The sequence below is a fragment of the Amblyomma maculatum genome, chromosome 11 (assembly GCF_055883805.1).
Source record: "Amblyomma maculatum isolate TAMU_Amacu chromosome 11, ASM5588380v1, whole genome shotgun sequence".
Taxonomy (NCBI): domain Eukaryota; kingdom Metazoa; phylum Arthropoda; class Arachnida; order Ixodida; family Ixodidae; genus Amblyomma; species Amblyomma maculatum.
In genome coordinates this window covers 57,906,917-57,926,445 of record NC_139354.1, presented here as the reverse complement: position 1 = coordinate 57,926,445, position 19,529 = coordinate 57,906,917, and the positions used below count along the sequence as shown (strand labels likewise).

Here is a 19,529-nt window from a genome sequence, read left to right as displayed (position 1 = left end):
ACCGAATCAGTCTGAACAACAAATCCTACTGAAACCCCGGCAACTAATTTCCCTCCTGCTTCCCCACCATCCTCAATCTAACAAGCTGTGCTGTCAGCTAAATCGCTGGTAGGATTGAATAAAACATTTAAACGGTATATCTCAGCTGCACATTCGGGTTTATAAGATCGTTGGCTACTATACTACGTCGGCTCCTGTCTTTTTAATCCAAGTGCATGTAATACTCTAGCCAAAGAACTTCGTCATCATGTAGGTGCGCTGAAATTTAACTCAAGACGATTCACTAACACAAAGTTCAGCGCGCCTACATGATGATGGAACACCAACTAGCCGCCATTACAGCACTACTTAAAGAACTTTGCCTTGCAGGGAAGTAGAGATCACTGGAACAAAAAGTAAGCCTGCATTACAAGTGCACATTCTTTACCTCAACGAAACGATTGTGAATGACAATTTTATTATAACCACTTATGAGAAGCTCCGGGGTTTTCTTGCCCCTCACGGAGCCATCGATTCTGCCCACGGTATAGAGCACTCCGTATTTGTTGGCTTTTCCGTTCTGTGGCTAATAACGCAGATATTAGACGGGGACACGAAAAGCACTCGAAGTATACCTGCGAGCCCCGTTCGAAAGCACTACTCTGCTAAGTGATACGACAGATATTGAAGCAATAAATGCAATAAAGGCAGCATTAGAGCACAGTAGATTCTTCTACTAATTTGAAACATAAACTTTAGTCGACGTGCGATATTTTCACTGCTCAGCGTTTCGAACCTAGAAGTTATATTTACCTCTAGCGGTCCTCAACACAAGCTATAATTGTAGACAACGGCACTAGTTCATGAGCTTCAGCAGAAACTGCTGACACCGACGGCGTCAATAGGCGATACCACCAGCATCTGCGACTGAAGAGCACAGACAGGACGAGGTCAACTGTAACGCAATAACCGGCCAATCGGAGCACCCCATGGTTCACCGCGTCACTCCTTCCCGAAATAATGGCTTCGCTTGAATCTCAGTATAATCACTGCGCCGAGCACTGACTGCTGCTCATTTTATCCCGCTGGTCACCGCGCGATGTTTATTACGAAAAGCGTGCTTTTATATTCAATATATGTCCTATTACAAAAATATCCTGCTTTAGTCGCTGTCGTGACCACGAAATAGTCATGAAACTTCGAGCGATTGAAAGAAAAAGAGCTTCACATGACCAAGCGGCCGTATAATGCACACAGCAAGTCTACGATCCACGATCAGCCACTGGATGCACCCAGGTAACAGTGGCGTAGACGAACCGAGGCCACCACCACCTCAAACAGTCCTGTACGTGTTATTTGCCTGTATACACGCACCACTGGCAGGCTGCCGTCACAGAACTGTGAAGCCACCATTCTTCCACCCCATTCGCTGTGGTGCTATATGGTTTTAGTGCCTTATTATAGTGTACTTCTGTTAGGCGTGCTAAGGGCTAGCTCCCGACTAGGATTCGAACCGATGACATAACATGTAGCTTGAACTGTAAGCCTGTATATCGACGTTTCAGCGAATCTCTCTGACGCCACTGCAAGCACCGTAGTGTATACGCCGAATACGCAAACACACGCACAAACCGAATACAGTACCATCAGAAAAAACTTTACCACATGCTGAAAACCACACTCAAAAACGTTTGACCTGCGGGAATATATTCATTTTTCAATAAATCACAATCGCCCGTAATAATTATTCATAAATATATTCACACATGTTAAGCGCACTTGAGAGGATAGCCGATTATTTTTCAGTTCGACACATTCATTTCAAAGTCTTGCTGTCAAAGTAGTATATTTCCCTTCCAAATGACCACCCGGAGACGATTAATAATCATAAAGAAGCCTCTGCCACGGTAAATATATAAGCGGTTACATGTTTTATCGCATCGCGTGCGCTGTGTAACAACACAGCATTGTTATGAAACACTTTAGGCCGTGCGAAAAAATCTGATTCATTAGCTTGTATCGCTGTGAGCCTAAACGAGCAGAAAAGGAAGAAAAAGACTAGCTGTGTCTCTGCGCGCTTCCGTCTATAGTTGTCACACCTTATCGGCATCAGCACCGGGGGCCCACTGTAATGGGGCAACCGAATGTCCGAGCGAACGTCGGCAGTGTGATGGCGGAAACCCGCAGCGCCGTCGCCGCGATGTTTCTTCTAATGCCGGTTGCGGGCATGGCACAAAATGTGTGGCCCAAGCGCAGGTAGAAGAGCTGCGCCAGCGCCCTCTCTTCAGCCACCTGCGAATCTCGTAGCACGGATGCCCTGAAGCCGGCTTCGGAGGCCCAGCGTACCTGGACCACGTCCCGCCACCAGGTTTCGTCTCCGGTAACCTCGAGTCGGGAAGTGTCCCTCATGTATGTGCTCAAACAGCGGGTGTGCTCGGTCAAGTTCCAGCCCAGGGCACTGAAACCGCAGAACCAATCAAACGTTACAAAATATATCGTGCTTTGTGCGCTGTAAGAGCTTCTCTACGACATCCCGCCGCTACAGTATGATTAGCTATAGTAGAGCCGTCGCCTTAAATGACTCGTGCTTTTCCAGGCGAACGAATTCTATTCTTCTGAACGAAATGCTGCCCCCACATGGCTAAAATTAATTATAAACGATTCAATATGTCTTCAGAACCTTTAATACTCACACAAAAACAATAAGTTATTCTTCGCTATCGCAAGTATACCCTACGATGAAGCACAGCAGACGCGTATCTGGTGTTGACATTACTGCAAGTCGTGAGCTCTCACTCGTATTGTCCCGCCTATGCGAACCCTGGTGAAGCCTTATAAATCCACCGCGCACTGCAGAGCAAGCTCCACCCGCAGGTATAACCACAAGGGGCATTCGTGAAACTTGCCTGTTCGAGGCTTGCTGCCAGGGTGACCCAGCCTGAAAGGCCAGCCTGGCCAGGTAGTATCCGACGGTGCCATAGTTGAGCACGTGCTCTGAAGCTTGTGAATAGTAGAAATCCGGAATAAGCAAGCGTTCAGCAATCTCGCCGTCAGTCCAGGAACTGAGCAGGGCATCGAAGTCAAGTAAAGGCTTTGTGGACCGACCTCCACCAGCTAAGAACAGCACAGCGTTGGCGATGAAGTCTGATCCGTAGTTGGCCATAACAATAGGCTTAGTCTCATTAGACTGGGAGAACACTGTAAGAAGACAACAGAAAAGAGTCTGGATGGAGAACATCTCTGTGGAGGTGCGCAAACATTTCATGGACAGTTTCACATTCAACATTCACATGCCCATCAGCGTACTCTGCGAAGAATTGTGCTTTTGTACACTGCTCCTATTGTTTCCGTTTGCTTTTTTAATGTACTCTTTCACCCTGTTGTGTTAGTTAAGCTAGTTCTGTGGGACATGGGCCTGGTCCCGCGATCATTGCTTTCGCATTTACATCGTTGCCATGACATTACTTGCATAATGCCGAAAGCACAAAAAAATAGACAAGTAAAAACTCTCTCTTCAAGGCGAGCGTTACCAGCTAGCTGCCCAGTATCACATGTTCCTGTTGCACCCATGGCCTGCAAAATCAATGCGCCACACCTTCATGAGTGTATACTCTAGCGTTCCGCAGCAAAAAAAAAATATAATATTACTATGTACTTACTTCGTAAGGGATACCTTGCTGCTACCATCTTCCCGTAGTCCAGCACGGCCCCCTGTGATATTTCTAGTTGCATATTGGCCGCCGTCAACACACCGGAGAGCATATGGTTCACATCGGCCGCGGCCTCCGAGCCGACCAATTCAGTCATTATCCAGCGGCGATAGACATCTCCAAACATCGTCTCCAAAGCCGTGACGCAGACCTCGTACTTGAAATCGTCCGCTGGGACGTGGCGGTGCACCCTAACCCGCTCCTCAAAAGCAAAAACCTCGGCCAGTGGTACCAGCATCAGATATATTTTCGGTACCAATAGCTCCTTCTGGCTAGAGAGGCATTCCAGGATACCTCGCACACCATCGAGGTTAGTGACGCGCGCCGTCAGTGGAAGGGCCATCAGCTCCATGGAAGCTTGCGCCGCCAGCACCGCCGTCCAGTTCCACAGGGACGTGTCCAACTTGTTGAGTGGTGCCTCTACCGGTGCAACTGGAGGAATTGCCGCTATGCTGAAGATGAAGTCATCAATTTTCACTAAGGCATCTGTTATCTCTTTCTCGAAGACTCGACTTCCTCTTCCGGCAATTTCATCCGCATGCAGTTGATGATCACTGCCTCTATGGATGTGGTTATCGATTTCCACCAGCATTTTTACGGCGCGTGTCACGATCACGTAACGGAACTCGGCACTCACGTGGCGCAGTATGGCGGTTCCCGGTGCGATGTCGACAACCTGGCCGTCGTACGTGACGTACAGAGCTGACAGTAATCGGGAGTTCAGCAAGTGAGTCACAGCCAGGAAAAGAGACTGCTGGAACGTCTTCGCCTGCATCCACAGGTCGATGAACACATTGGCTGCTCGCCAAGCAGTCGTTAGATTTAGTGGCTGCATTCAGATGGAAGAAAATGTGTCCGTTAAAATTACTTGCAGTCCCTCCAAAATAAGATAATACCGCTAGATCTACACTATAAACCTTTTTTACATCCTTTTTACATTATTTTCAAATATCAGCACGGTTTTCGCAAGGGTTTTTCATGTTACACTCAACTAGCTGGCTTTGTTAATGACTTACAATCATCACTTAACACAAGCTTTCAGGTCGACGCAGTTTTTCTGGATTTTTCAAAAGCATTCGATCGGGTCCCTCATCACAGATTTCTACTAAAACTAGCACAGCTTAACATCCACCCTAATGTGCTCGCCTGGATTAAGGACTTTCTTCTAGATCTCTGTATACCTCAGTTAATAATTCTAGCTCCTCTTCGACTTATGTGACACCTGGTGTACCCCAAAGAAGCGTGCTTGGTCCTTTGCTTTTTCTAATCTATATTAATGATTTACCTGCCTGTGTAACATCTAGAGTTCGTCTTTTCGCAGATGACTGCGTAATTTACCGTAACATTATTATTGACAGTCACCGCCAATTCCTACAATCTGACCTGAACGCAGTAAGCTCTCATGGTGATCATCCTGGTTAATGACTTTAAATGTTTCTAAAACTAAACTTATATCTTTCACCCGTCGTACCGCTCGCATTTCAACCACTTACATGCTCAATGACAATGCTGTTGAACTAACAAACACTTACAAATACCTTGGCGTGCACCTTCAGTTTGATCTAACATGGCGTCACCACATCGACCTCACCCTAGCTGCTGCTAACCGTTCACTTGGTCTTCTTAAACGTACTCTCAAACAAGCTCCTATCCATGTTAAAAAAAACTTGCTTATATCACTCTAATACGCCCTAAAATTGAATATGCTGCGGCTATTTGGGACCCTGACCAAGCCTATGTTATCACCAACATCGAATCCTTTCAGAACCGTGCTGTGCGTTTTATTTTTTCAGACTACTCACCTTTCACTAGCGTCACAGCATTAAAACAACGTGCTGAACTGGAAGACTTATCATGTCGTCATAAACACGCTCGGTTAACACTTTTCCATAAGCTTTATCACCATCCACTACTGCGCAGTGATTTGTTTCAGTCAACTGATGTCATTTTTCCGCGACTTGATCATGCCTTCAAAGTTAAACGCGCAAAGTGTCATTTATCATCTTATGCCAATTCATTCATACCTCACACTATCATTGAATGGAATAATTTGCCGTCGCGCATCGCTACAGAAGCTAACATAAAAAAATTCCAAGAGCTACTTTGCTGGGACGGAAACGTCTAGAATATTTGGTGTTGTTTTTCTTTCCTCTTTGATGTTATATTTAATGGTTCTTATTGTAATTGTTGCTAACTGCATCGTTTTTTTACAATTGTATCCCCCCCTATGTAATACCATCCTTTGGAGGGCCTTTAGGAGTAGCCTGAATAAATAAATAAATAAATAAATACTTAAATAAATAAATAAAGCAATGTTGAACAGTAGCCAATTAAGGTACAATGAAACGTCGAAAAATGCAACTCTTAAAAGATCCGTATATATATGTTTACCTCTACAGCATTATGTAATTGTTGAAGCATCCGCCAGGTTGAGAGTTGTATTTTTGAAAAACAAATAACGATTAATAAGGATAGTTTTCATCTTTTATATATCATCTTAAGAAGTACATATTCATCTTACAAAGTACACCATGAAGGCGCTTTGTAACTTTGTAAGCATATGTAACTTGACTCACAGAGAGTGTTAGTAAAGTGATCCGCAATCGAGAAGCGTGGTGCAATTTCTATTTAGGCGAAAGGCCCTTAATATGTAGTGTAGCTACGCAGCTAGTATATTGCGAAACTCTTATGCAACGAAGTCTCTTACAGCCAATTAATGCAGTAGTATTCCTTTCGCTACAAACATGCCTTGAACAATGCCTCGGCGCCTCAATAACCAACGTAGGCAATGTTGTGGCATCTAGTAAAGGAATGCAAAGAACATCTCGAACAAGAATATTTTCTAATGCATAACATGTAATGCTCGATATATTTTGAGAATTCGCCATAGAGCGCCGTAACAAATTCTTGAAATAGTTAAAACACTGTCACAAAGCTACAAACCTAATTCTGTTACGTCCCGACAAATCGCGCTATGTTTTGAGTCATTGGAGAGGGCAGCATAGCAGATAGGCTTTGAGCGTGCGTAATTCTAGAGCCTATCTTCCCTCCTTTACTGAATAATAGCTCAACTTTTTAGTCAAAGCAAGGTAAGCCGTAGTTAAAAACAGCGATGTCAATGCCTACCAGGAAACTATCAACTAAGACCGCGACGAATTCTTATTCAACTGAAGCGGATGACTCTCGCTCGAAATGAGACCACCGTGATTTACGTGAAGTAAGCAAGCACCACAAAGTCAAACTGTGCAAACACCGTGCCTGGGCTAACCCTATTTATTGTTTCGTCTTGTGGAATACACGTTTTACATTTGTTATTCCAGCGAGAACACAAACACACGAAGCCCGCTATTCTAAAGCTCTCTAGCTAAATATTATCATCATCATCCTCAGCCGGATTGTACCCACTGCAGGGCGAAGGTCTCTTCTATATTTATCCGATTATCCCGGCCCTATGCTAGCTGCATCCACTTGAACCCTGCAAACTTCTTAACCGCATCCGCGCACATTCAGCCGCCTTCTGCTACGCTTTCCTTACCTTGGAAGGAAAGTGTACTGGAGTTCCTTAAGTTTCCTAGCTTATCTAGGGAACTCTAAGTGGTACCTCCTTTACTCCTACATATATCTTCAGAATTGCTTCACACGTGTGGTTTCGCCTAGTTTCCTCGTTGCACGACATTTATTGCGCTTCTTGAGGACCATGCACGAAGCTCGAAAATAATGGTAGGTGTAACGTTAGGAGAAAGGAAAAGTTCTGAATATGACAGGGATCAAACGCTAGTTAATGGCATTCTACTACAAATCAAAAAGAAATAGGCATGAGCAAGTCATGCATATAAAGGCAAGATAACTGGTGGTCTCTAAGGGCAACAGATTAGATTATGCTGCAAAGGAAGGCAAGCATAGCGGAGGGGGGGGGGGGGGGGGTAGAAAGTATGCGTTTCTGGGGTTTAACCTCCCTAAAGAGACTCAGGCTGACAGAGACGCCTTAGTAGCTACGCTTAGGTTAGGAAGTTTGTGAGAATCGAATGGATGCCGCTAGCACAGAACAGGGTTAATAGTTAGGATATCGGATAGGCATTTGGCCTGCAGATCGTGCAGTTAGGCTGAGACCTTGAGACAAAACCGACTTTTACCCCTCAGAAGGCATCCTCTGCAACTATTGGCATCGATGGATTCACGTGAATAATCCCCTTGGACATGCTAGCAAAACAACACTGGATATAGAAATTGAAAACTGGTTCACCGCGCTTCAACCGGAATAACTGCAGAGTAGCAGGGTTCAGCAGATGTTATTATTAACTGAGAGGCAACCTTTAAGAAGCAGCTGACGCCATTTCTTCAGTTATACTCAACTATAGTACGTGTAAAGGTCTACTATCATTGTGCGCCCGGAGAACAATCATATTGTCACGTATTGGCGACGATGCCGAAACCAGAAAACGAACAGACTGGAATTGAACTGGATAAATTGTATGTTGAGCTGATCGTCTTGCGCCCGCAAACGCCAAAGAGCTAAGCAGTCCGCCGCCAATAACAACGAACTAAGAATACCTTCCGCGTCCTGAGCGCTCAATTTAAAGTCAGCAAAAAAACCTCTAGGTAAATAAGCAAAGGAGAGCGGAACGAGCTGACACATAATAGAAACAGACAAAACTGGCCGAAATTTAGATATAGCTCGGTGCATCTTGCACGACAAAGGTATTATAAAGCTACGTCTCGCGATGCCAAGCGTAAGAAAATAAAATAGCGCATGATTTTTTCGCTTTCTACAATCACGGCGATATGTTCGCATGCCGATGGCTGTTGAAAAAAAAAAAACAAAAATAAATATGGTTTAAAAGATTCGCGGTGTTACTCCGCCCTTAATGGGCAATAGTTTCGATGGTTCGAAAATAAACACGGAGGCAAACATAAACTTTAGGAAGTTTACATATCACGGTTTTTGTTTATGTGCATAATCTGTGCACGCGGATCGCCGCTGCGATGCTGTCGCACTTTGGGAATGACTTCACAGTGTAGTTTTTCGACGGGGTGGAGGTCTTAGTATGGCGCAAAGCATCGGCGTCACAGCTTTTCCTTAGTCCACGGTGGCGAATCGGCGTCCAAACCCAGACATGGTCTCACGGCTTGTGCGCTGCGTTGCGTCATCGTAAATTGTAAGGTCGGGTGTCGGTACCATACCTCGTCTTTAATGTGCAGCCGGGTGAAAAGTCCGACTACTTCTGCTCGCTGAACGTAGGCGGCGACGTCGAGGTTGTCCTGGTTTATGTACTGCGGAAGCATTGCGCCGAGTGTGGTCGTGGACTGCCTGCCATATAGAAGTTAGAAAGGGGACGACTTGGCAGTCTCTTGGACCGCGACGTTGTAGCCAAAGATCGCCTAGGACAAGAGGGTGCCCCAGTTATTGCGTTCAGCATCGACGTACATGGCAATCATGTGTGCTCTGGTCTTTCCCAGACTTTCTGTAAGTTCGTTCTTCGCGGATGGTGCACGCTTTTATTGCGGTAGCAATACTGCGCCAGGTTTCGGCCCGTCGCGTCGTCCCGGGAAGGGCCATGTTTGACATTGAACAGGCGCGAAAAAGAAGACGAAGCTGATGCTAATGCAGCTATTGCTGCTAATGCTTTTCGGTAGCTAATGCTTTCGCTCCACATTCGGTTCAGCAGCATTGAACCCTTCTCATTTATATTCGCGTCATACTCTTTAAGAGTGAGCTTAAGTGCCCCAAATAATGTGGCACCTTGCACTGATAGGGCATGATAGGGGAATAATGTAGCAGGCAAAAGAAGCTTCCGGCGTTGCTATTGCAATTAACTAGGGTTAACCAGAGTTAAACCACAACTAATTGTTTTACGTTGAAGGCATGTATCACTGTCGTTAATGATGGCTTGCGTCAGCTCCGCCGTGAATATTGTTCACCTGTCCGTGATAATAACTATGGTGGCGCGGCGTCGCAGAAGAATTTGCTTGATGAAAACCGACTTTTGCTACGGCACCATTAGACAAGACTTTCGCTTCGGCATAGCTGTTCACGTAATAGGTGGCCGCGCTGATACCTTTTTGTCATTGATGGCAATGAGAAAGGGTCATGGAGGTCGCCTGAACACAGAAGGAGGGTAAATGGTCTTGCCTTCAAGGTAATCAACCAGGTCTTGCACCTCAGGGTCCGGGCACTGTAGCTGTGCAAAACTGCTGGCGCTTACCGATCCCAACGACGCGTTTCAGCGGCGCATCAGCGGCGGCACCTGGCGAGCAGTCTGCGTCGGAGTGCTTGCGGCCGAACTTTTAGACTCCTGTGATATCGAATTCTTGAAAACGGAAGCTCCATCGAGCAAGGCGACCGGACGGTTCTTTAAAATTGGCGAGCTAGCAGAACGCATGATGATCGAATACTACCTTGAATGGTCGACCATATAGTTTCGGACAGACTTCGACGTGGCCCAGATGATCGTGAGGCACCCCTAGTTTGTCATCGCAAAATTGACTTCGGATTTTAAGAGGTGCCTCCTCGTAACTTTTTCCGCTCCGCCACTCTTCTGAACAAGGATGGTGCCTAGGCCCATGCTGCTTTCGTCGGTATGAATTTCAGTTCTAGAGTTTTATGAAAGCGCCTTAGGACAAGAGGATGCTGTATGCGGCGCTTAGGTTACCGGAAGGCTCCCTCTTGTGGCTTTTCCCATTAAAAGGGACAGAACTCTGGAATTTAGCCACATTTTTTTTTTTTGGCACAATGGAAAGTTTGCTGTCTAAAGTGTTTGATTCTATAACGGTTTTAATAGAAATGCTGTAGAACATTTTTACCGAGAATTTTTCGATCAGTGAATACGCCCGTTATACATAGCCGGATGATGGAAACCGTGAGCAGCGACAGCGATGACAACTGATGGTGGGCAAAAAGACGTACCGAGATCAAATCACTCGTCAGACAGTATTTAGAGATTTTTAGAGTAGAGTATCGCTGTTTTCAGTTTCCCCGCTGAAGGTTGTTCGTCACGCCTCGCAGACGAAAGCTTAGGGGCCCGATCACGACTTCATTCACGTAGATCAAACACTGAGGTGCCATCTAGTGACAAAAGCTGGAAGCATGCCTCTCGCGATGTGCAACGAGGGGTGATTTGTATTTAAGGAGGCAGTGTATAGAGCAGAAAATATAATAAAATATGACAAGCACTCATAAGAAAACAGAATGATTATGCACTTATGAAAACCAGCGCTATTTTGTCGAGATGTACTCACGTGGGGGTACTACAGAGATAGTAATAGGGTATTTCAAGAAGATAGGGCCTCAGTTGCTTTTGTGGGATTTTCGGCAAATTAAAATTGTAAAACATCTTAACCTTAATATTTTATCGTTCTATCAGTACTACTATACGAGGCACGACTTTTTCATTTCCACCATAATCTCATAACATATTTTGGCCAGTGTTCTGTCCCTTTATATCAAACGTTAGCCTTTGTAATGTGCGTCAAGGGCTCGGTGATATGCGGAAAGTTTTTCGAAAATCGTCGGTAGTATGCGCGCAGTCCCAGGAATCGGCTAACTGCTTTCTTGTCACCTGGTTGTGAAAACTGCGCGATCGCAGGTGCTGTTTTCTTTAGCTCTGAATAAACTCGGTCCTTGCTTACTATATGACCCAGGGACAGCAGCCTCTCGTAATCGAAGTCTCACTTCTCTGCTTTCAATGCAGCCCTGATGACTTAATTGCGTCGAGCACTGCGCAGAGCCTTTTCGAATAGTCTTCAAAGTTCGAAGAGAAGACAACAACGTCTAAGTTAGCCACAAATATCTCGACTTCGAGCTTCTAGTGGAGAATCCATTAACCGCTGGAATGTGGCTGTTACAAACAAGAAGGCAAATCGCATAACATTGAAATCTAAAAGGCCGTCCGGTCTTCTCGCGATCTCTTTCATCGATTTCAATTTGCCAGTAGCCGCTTTTCAGATCCATCGGTGAAAGATAATTTGCGTGGCAGAGCCGGTCCAAATGGGGCAAAGATCCTTTTTTTATGTTATCCAAGTGACGGTAATCTTCGCAGAAGCGCGGGAGAGCAGTTTTGCTTCTTCCCTGGGACGTTATCCAAGTGACGGTAATCTTCGCAGAAGCGCGGGAGAGCAGTTTTGCTTCTTCCCTAGGACGTTATCCAAGTGACGGTAATCTTCGCAGAAGCGCGGGAGAGCAGTTTTGCTTCTTCCCTAGGACGTTATCCAAGTGACGGTAATCTTCGCAGAAGCGCGGGAGAGCAGTTTTGCTTCTTCCCTAGGACGTTATCCAAGTGACGGTAATCTTCGCAGAAGCGCGGGAGAGCAGTTTTGCTTCTTCCCTAGGACGTTATCCAAGTGACGGTAATCTTCGCAGAAGCGCGGGAGAGCAGTTTTGCTTCTTCCCTAGGACGTTATCCAAGTGACGGTAATCTTCGCAGAAGCGCGGGAGAGCAGTTTTGCTTCTTCCCTAGGACGACTGCTACTGCTATGGAGCTCTTGCGTGGTTGTATTATGTCTTCACATCATCGCACGGGCTCCGTCAACGGACACGTCTTTGGTTTGGTATCCTTGAAGTCGGCGGCTGGCTCGGTATCCTGTAGGCTGGTCCCCCAGGGCGACGGGAACAGTTCAGTTCTCTTGGCATGAAGAGGTAGACCGGAGTGCAAAGGGCAGCATCTCCACCAGATGTGACGTGCTAATGACGAGGCCGAAACCAGCAAACGAACTCACTGGAATTGAGCTGAATGAACTCTTTGAAAGACACGCACGAAAAGAAACAATTCGTCGGCGGCGATAACAGCAAATGTTCGTCGGTTGTCGAGCTAAGGAGGCCTGCTGATTTCGGCACTAAATTTAAAGTCAGCGAAGAAACACCAAGATAAAGCCGCAAAGGCAACCAGAACGAAGTGGGAGATTACGGAAACCGACGCGACTGGCTGGAATCATTTAAGATGGGATCTCGGTGCATTCTGTGTGACAAAAAACAATGCTAAATCCGCGTCTTGTGATAGCAAGTGTGAACATATATAAAGAGCACATGATCATTTCGTACGCTACAATCATGGGGATATGGCCACATGCCGGTGGCTTTTGAACAAACAAAATATAAGCTTTCAATGATTCGTGGCAATATACCACGTCAATTAAAAAACAGTAATATCAGGGGTTTAGATTAACCATAAACCTAAGTTGTCATTATTTGGAAATTCTCGCTCAAAATGAATTACAATAACATCATCATCATCATCATCATCAGCCTGACTATACCCACTGCAGGGCGAAGGCCTCTCCCATATTTCTCCACTTAACCCGGTTCTGTGCTAGCTGCATCCACTGGACCCCATTACAATAACATTGGGCCTGAATTGAGCAAATTGGTGTCATTTAAGAAGCACGCACGTTTCATCTCTTGGGGCTCCCCACAATCGCAAAGCCAAAGGTACCAAGTACTGCTCAGAACCGACGATGGTGGCGTGACCAAAGCTCTCACGTACCCTCTCGGCAAAGAATGCCAGGCAAGACCCGTACACTACTCCCATCTGGATGACCTGCTCGCCGTACGGCATCGACCTTGACGCTACGCTCCAGAGGCTGTCGTTTACGGCGGCCACATAGTCACTTCTCAGCGACGCTAGGTACGAGACGTTCCGGTCCGCAGAGGTTGAGCTGGGCACCTTCTTTCTGGCCGTGACCATCGGGTTCCAGTGACCGCACACGAACGCATAGAAGTTGGTGCACGGGTCAGCCGAAACGTCCATAGAGGCAGCGATGATTTCGACGGCATTAAGGCAGTCGGCAGAGCTACACTGCTTTTCCATCTCCTGGATGAACATGACAGTGGCAGACAAGCCATAGCTGTATATGAAATCCACTACAAGTTATCAAAGTTGGATGAAATAACTGACAACAATGATGTCATTTATTTTATGACATTTCTTTTCCATCACTACCCTGCACTTTTAATCTGTACTTTTGATAGTTCGGTCATAACCGCTCGAGGCGTCTTACAATTCTTGGCTGCAATAAGCTTACCGCATCCAAAATATATAATACGAAAGTAGCAAACTGACCATTTTCTCTACGAACTTAGCAGGACAGATTGCGTCCAGCTCTCATCTCTCATGGAGGATAACGTATTATTTTCTTCACATGGTGTACGTTAACGTAGCAATTTTCGAGTCATAGCATTTTTAACCAGCACACTTTCTTGGCAATCGCTTTTTCCAGAAGGAATACACTCAAAATTTGAGAAAATGTATTCAGCGGTCATCTTATTCATGAAAACATAAAGAGTAATCATATGTGATGCGTACTCAAAAACGTAGTTAATTTTCGGGGACAGGATCAAGATACAGCACAAAACCATCATGTACAGCCTCGTTCACTTCTAGCTATAACACGGTCACTACCTTAAAGCGTCATTGCGTCCTATACGGCCAAACTATAAAGCTGAGTGACTGCCCATGTCAAGCACCATCTCCGCGCCCTTCTGTGCTTGCATGACTTTTCTTCGATAAGCGCCCCTCTCGTATGCAAAGATGCTTTGAAAGCAGTCACCTTGTTATAGCTAGAAGTGGATGACCCTGTACCTCTCCTAGTTACGGTCCTCTACACAGCATGGAACTTAACAAAATAACTACTAATAGCAAAGCATTACTTGTCAGCTTATCACAAAAGAAAGCGGGGGTGGCCTCTATGGTACCTATATGAAGAGCACGCCTTTGGCTGGGGGTAGTTGGCTGGGCACTGATTTGGGAGAACTCTCGACAGTACATCTAATGGCCGGATATGCAGGGACTGCCAAAACAGGCAGCACATTTGAGATGGAAATCGAAACTACCGAAAATTTTGGATCCGAGACTGACACATTACTTCTAAGGCGTATAGATACATATGTACGGGCTGGTTAAAACGAAACTTTATATCGCTACTGAGAAAATCATGTTCCTGGATAGCAGGACTCAGCACTTACGAGATAACGTAATGTAAAGCAAAGTGAATTATTTCTCTATATCACACATAAGCAGTTTTAGTTCGTCCCGAAATTTCTTATCAACATCGAAAGGAAAGTTTTATCTGTCTTTACTTCAGTAGATGCTGCTAGGTTGATGACAGCGCTTCGTCAAGAGGCCGTGGCATGGCGAGCAGCACACCTAGCACCAGCAGCGTGCCGCAGTAGTAGGGACAACTTGCAACCAGGTAGCCGGCATGTCCGTCTCAGTAGCCTTTCCATTCATTTTCACGAAAAGGTCTCGCCGATTAGAATCCCAAGTATATCTTGGTAAGTCCCAACTAGCTTGGTTTGGTAGCATAAAAGAAACCAATCAACGCCGCACACCTTTACCCACACATCCAGTGCGAAACCCACGTTGTGCAAACCACGGGGTCCCACGATCCGGATGACCAAGAACAGAAGGACTACGAAGACGGCGCACAGTAATGCCACAAGGCCTACGGTGAATCCGTCCGGCCGGTACAAGCCCGAACTGTCGGCCGAATGACAGCTCCTTCGCATCTCTGCCGATCCACTGCAGCTTCCTTGGTCGGGAAAGACGGTTGTCTCGCCAGACACTCTAGGCGCCTTGGTGATGGCTGGACCGGGGCTGCCGACCGGATCATTGGCATGTCTGCTAAGTGCGACCTTGAAAAAAGGAGTAAAAATACCATCACTCTTGAAACGAAACAGGGAAAAAATTATTGACTCCTTTGCAGGATAGACTACCGAAGGCTCAAATCAGCGATATGGCGTTTATTTTTTTAGCAAAATACTTTGTCTTTATGGCTGGTCTGGTAGCAGTTACTGAACTGTTATTTTTATTATTATCAGTGCAAGCATCAGTAGTAATAATGTTTTGCGAAAGTAGTAAAATTATTTAGGGTAGTGGGGGGGGGGGGGGGGGGGGGGTAGCGGTTCAGCAATAATGCTATCACTTTACCAGTAATAGTAGCCGCTGCAGATTGTTAGTAGGTATATAGCGGCTGGAGGAAAGTGAGAGAGCAATACAGTAACTTGAATTCTATAAGGCAGAAAAGACGTTGACAGGAAAGGGCGCTAAAAACTCAAGATTTTATTGATAGACCACTTCCTATATGCAGCGGCTCCTCTTACCAACAAGAACGAAAGGCAAGAAATCGCACACAACCTTACGAAGGCCAGTGATATCTCATCATTCCACGATCTGAAAGTATAATTCCAGTTCTATTACAAATCGAGATAGAACTATTCTTTTTATTCTTTTCTGAAAGTAAATTACAGCGATTACTTTCTCACGAGCTGCCAGATTTTGAAATCTCGTCAGCTTCAATAATTTGTCTTCCTATTTTCGTTTTATATCAGAGCAACACCTTGGTATTTACAAGCTCACGAGCACAAGTGTGTCAATTTTAAGGTGCTCAGTCATTTTCCAGTCCGATTTCTTTTTAAATCCTTTACCGCGCTCACGTGACATCTCATCAGGGCACCTTACCCTCTGGCCAATCGACCAGCCAGCGGTAGGAAAGACAGGATGCTTTTCGAGCAATTAACGAAGCTCCCTGGGTGGTGCTTTCCACAAGCTACATTCAATAAAAGGAATGATGGTATAGTTAACCGATATTACACAATACTTAAGGTATAAGGAAAACACGGGCATAATAGCAACTGCTACCACCCTGCTTCAAAGGGGACGCTCCTATATCCCATCAGTCCATTCAATCATCTGTACAGTCATCCATTCAGTCATTCGCATTAACTTTCCTGCTCATTCTGGGTAATTTTCGGGATGCAGCGGAAACCGCTTTGACATCAGCGCTAGTACCGATGTTCGTATGATTGTGCGAACTCCCGTGACGTTACGGGGTAACGACCACTTTCGTTAGATCCAATGATCGCATCATCTGTTAACTGTTTATCAGCAGGTATTCGGCAACTGACACCAGCAGAGAAGGCTGGTAACCTGATCTTGATAAGCGCCGCACCTTCTTCTGAAAGCTCCACCCTATCAAATGCGGGCAGGACATGTTCATGGCGCTTGGTAGGCATTGCTTCACAATGCCTCATTTCATTGGCTTAGAGTGTGCCGAGCGGTTCGAGAACAAAGGTTTGCTTTCAATGGGCTCGAAAGACCAAAAGACATACCCACTTAAAGAATAAAACCCTAGCTATAATACGACAATCATGTTTTCTTTCGGTAACTCGAGCGTCAGCTCTAATAGTAATGCGCCAACTGGTCAGCAAAAGCGTCCTCGCAGGAAGGAACAATATTCTTTTAGCGCAATTAGGGCGACCACCATTCCTGTCACTCGCAGCTAAACGACAGAGTCAGGATGGATAAGATGAAGGGAAGAAGAAAAAACAGAAAAATACATGTGTGCAACGGGATGTTCCACAATGCATTTTCATGTTCCTTGGTAATCACTGAGCATGATATCTTAAAAAGCCACTTTAGGCCCTAGGCATGCGTGTTCTCAAAATTTGGAGCTAGAAAGCACGTACCGAGTATATATGCAACTCGCAGTTGAGTTTCGGTAGGCGACACAAATTGTTTCTTGACATGCTTGCCGCCAAGAATGTTACCATGGCTACTGTAATTCTGATAAAGCTTACGTTATCAAAGAAGCAAACTTGATCTCTCGGCGAGCTAACCTCTTCCGTGATGCCATCCTTCTTTTCTTTTTGCTGCCAGGATCGAGGCAGGCTCTTTGTCACAGACGGGGAGTTCAGTGACGATGCCTCAGGAGGAACCTTTGTCCTGAGGCTGTTAGATTCTTGAGTGGGCAACACGGTCTTCATAGACTTGATGCGCTGCGGACTACCCTCTGCCGAAAATTCATCTTCTCCTGGCAACTGCCCACTCAGCTGTGAAGCGGCCTCCCCGGCACGACGTCCAGCTGTAGCCCTTTTTTCCGTGATGTCTGGAAATTGTGGACTGGCTTGACCAGACGCTGTAGTCTTGTGGTGTTTTCGAACTTTGTGAGATGGGTTCGCTAACTTGCCTCTGTGTGACTTGGTGTGCTGCGCCAACAGTGGTAGTCTTGGCTTGGACCCTCGTTCTCCAAGCGCAGGTTTCAGCTTATCTCCTCTCTTGTTCCTCGCCTTGGGGCTACTCAAGCAGGAGGTTTCAACTCGACCTTCGGAATCTTCCGCTTTATCCGCTGAGAGTGCGGGGTGCTCTTCTCTCTGCATCGGGGATGTAGTTCCCGTCTTGCGGTGGTGCAGGCACTTGGCAGGGAGCTCCTGCATCTAACAAAGTGTTTCTGTAGCACGCTCTTCCCAGGTAATCACTTTAACCAACAGTATAATCTGACGCTGTTAAAAATCTCGATACCATCGGTGTGCTTTCTGTCATGGAAGTGAGATTGTCCACAGTAAGGATATGCGTGCCTTGAGTATGTTAGAACAAAATCGGTGACTCAACAGAGTCGCTAACTTCAGCCTTTTTTGATGCTACTCGGAAGAAGACAGAACATACCAGAAAGCAGCGTACCAGGAAGCAGCCGCTTTTTCTTCTTCTACGCTAAGTCCGTGCAGTACAGTGATGATGATGACGCCCTGAGTGGTAATGGCGCTTGCCCACAGGGGTGATTGACCAGTGTACATTGCAAATACAAATTTGTTTGTGGACAAAGAGCAGTGTTTGGATAGTTTTGTGTTCTTGTCTAGAATATCCACAAACATATAAAAAAGCAATTAATTCTTTTTCTAGCAAATTAATCTACTTCATGTAAACATAAAGTTGTGAATATAGTCGCACACTGGCTCCTGGACATATCCTTTGGTGCTTGCGTCAACGAAATCACATATTAATAACCTCACTGGTGTTCCACTACAAATACTCTAAAATGTGTAACATTTTTGCACAACTTCAAATGGCATTACGATAATGGTGTATTTTTCATCTTTAAGGGAAGAATGTATGTTGAACAATATTAGAGTGGAGCGTTGAGCCGGTTGGTTATAGCACACCTTCTGTAGTAGTGTTGAAAAAGGAAATATATTTTTTACGTTTATCGGCAGGACGTTAAGTTAAGGAAGAAATTAGCTGCAGAGGTAAAGTGAAGGGAGAAGAAGATGTGCGAGTTCGGGTCATTATAGTTGTCAGGGCAGCGTTGGCCTTGTGTCTGCATGTGCTTCTTCTGTCTTGTTCCCTGATCGGCTGTTGTTTTGCAAGATGGATGTTGAAGACGACGACAATGCATACCGTGACAAGGTGACAGTTAGCGACGAGGAGCTATTGGTTGCAGTGGCAGCACACAATTTGAAATCACTGCCTGATCACGGCCAATCACCATTGTGGGCATGTGCCAATTTCATGAGGGCGAGAACAACAACTGCATAGTGCTCTAGTGCCCTTTCCAGCGAAGCTGATCAGTTCGCGCCACTGCGGGTTCAAACCCCAGACTCATCGTGATTTCCCTATGTTTATCCTGTTTCATTCCACGGGTCAATCCAGCTGGCTTCGAACAGGCACACAAAAGTTGGTTATTGTCGGAGTGCAAGCCCTGACGCTCACGCATTAAAACTAGATTGGGCGCATACTGTCCATGCATGGTCTGCATCACAGTTAGATACTGTAAGAGAGTATGAGATATGAAGATGCTTGTATTATTGTGTCTGAATGTAAGCTCCAGATATTTCTTTTATATTTTGTATTGTGTACACTAGCCATACAAAACCATATTCTCCAAAAAAAATGCCGAGCAAAACAAACAAACCCAACATACCAATAGATCAGCACCATAGAGTGAAAACAGGCTGGTTGGTACACGTTGAAGAAGCAGCAAAGGTACTATACCATTTGACCATGGCGGTATCATACTACGTACCATATCGCAACAATAGCATAATACAATTTTTCACGCTATCTACGCAAGAGTACA

At 45.5% G+C, this 19,529-nt stretch overlaps 1 protein-coding gene across 1 annotated transcript; it reads right to left on the bottom strand.

The window, feature by feature from the left end:
- Positions 1 to 2,088: 2,088 nt before the first annotated feature.
- On the bottom strand, positions 2,089 to 13,429 carry LOC146173860 (uncharacterized). Its single transcript, XM_084584033.1, has 4 exons — positions 13,166 to 13,429; positions 3,639 to 4,518; positions 2,871 to 3,177; positions 2,089 to 2,437 (listed from the first exon to the last, which is right to left on the bottom strand). The coding sequence occupies exons 1-4, from the start codon at positions 13,427 to 13,429 to the stop codon at positions 2,089 to 2,091; spliced, it is 1,800 nt and encodes a 599-aa protein (XP_084440159.1).
- Between the last annotated feature and the right edge of the window lie 6,100 nt (positions 13,430 to 19,529).

Bases quoted from the DNA above. Each gene is read 5' to 3' on its own strand.
- LOC146173860 (XM_084584033.1), bottom strand. From the start codon at position 13,429: ATGGACGTTTCGGCTGACCCGTGCACCAACTTCTATGCGTTCGTGTGC. The intron at 3,178-3,638 runs GTAAGTACATAG...GTCTTCTTACAG, and splicing joins AGCAAGGTATCCCTTACGAA to TGTTCTCCCAGTCTAATGAG. The intron at 2,438-2,870 runs GCCCCTTGTGGT...CTGCGGTTTCAG, and splicing joins AACAGGCAAGTTTCACGAAT to TGCCCTGGGCTGGAACTTGA.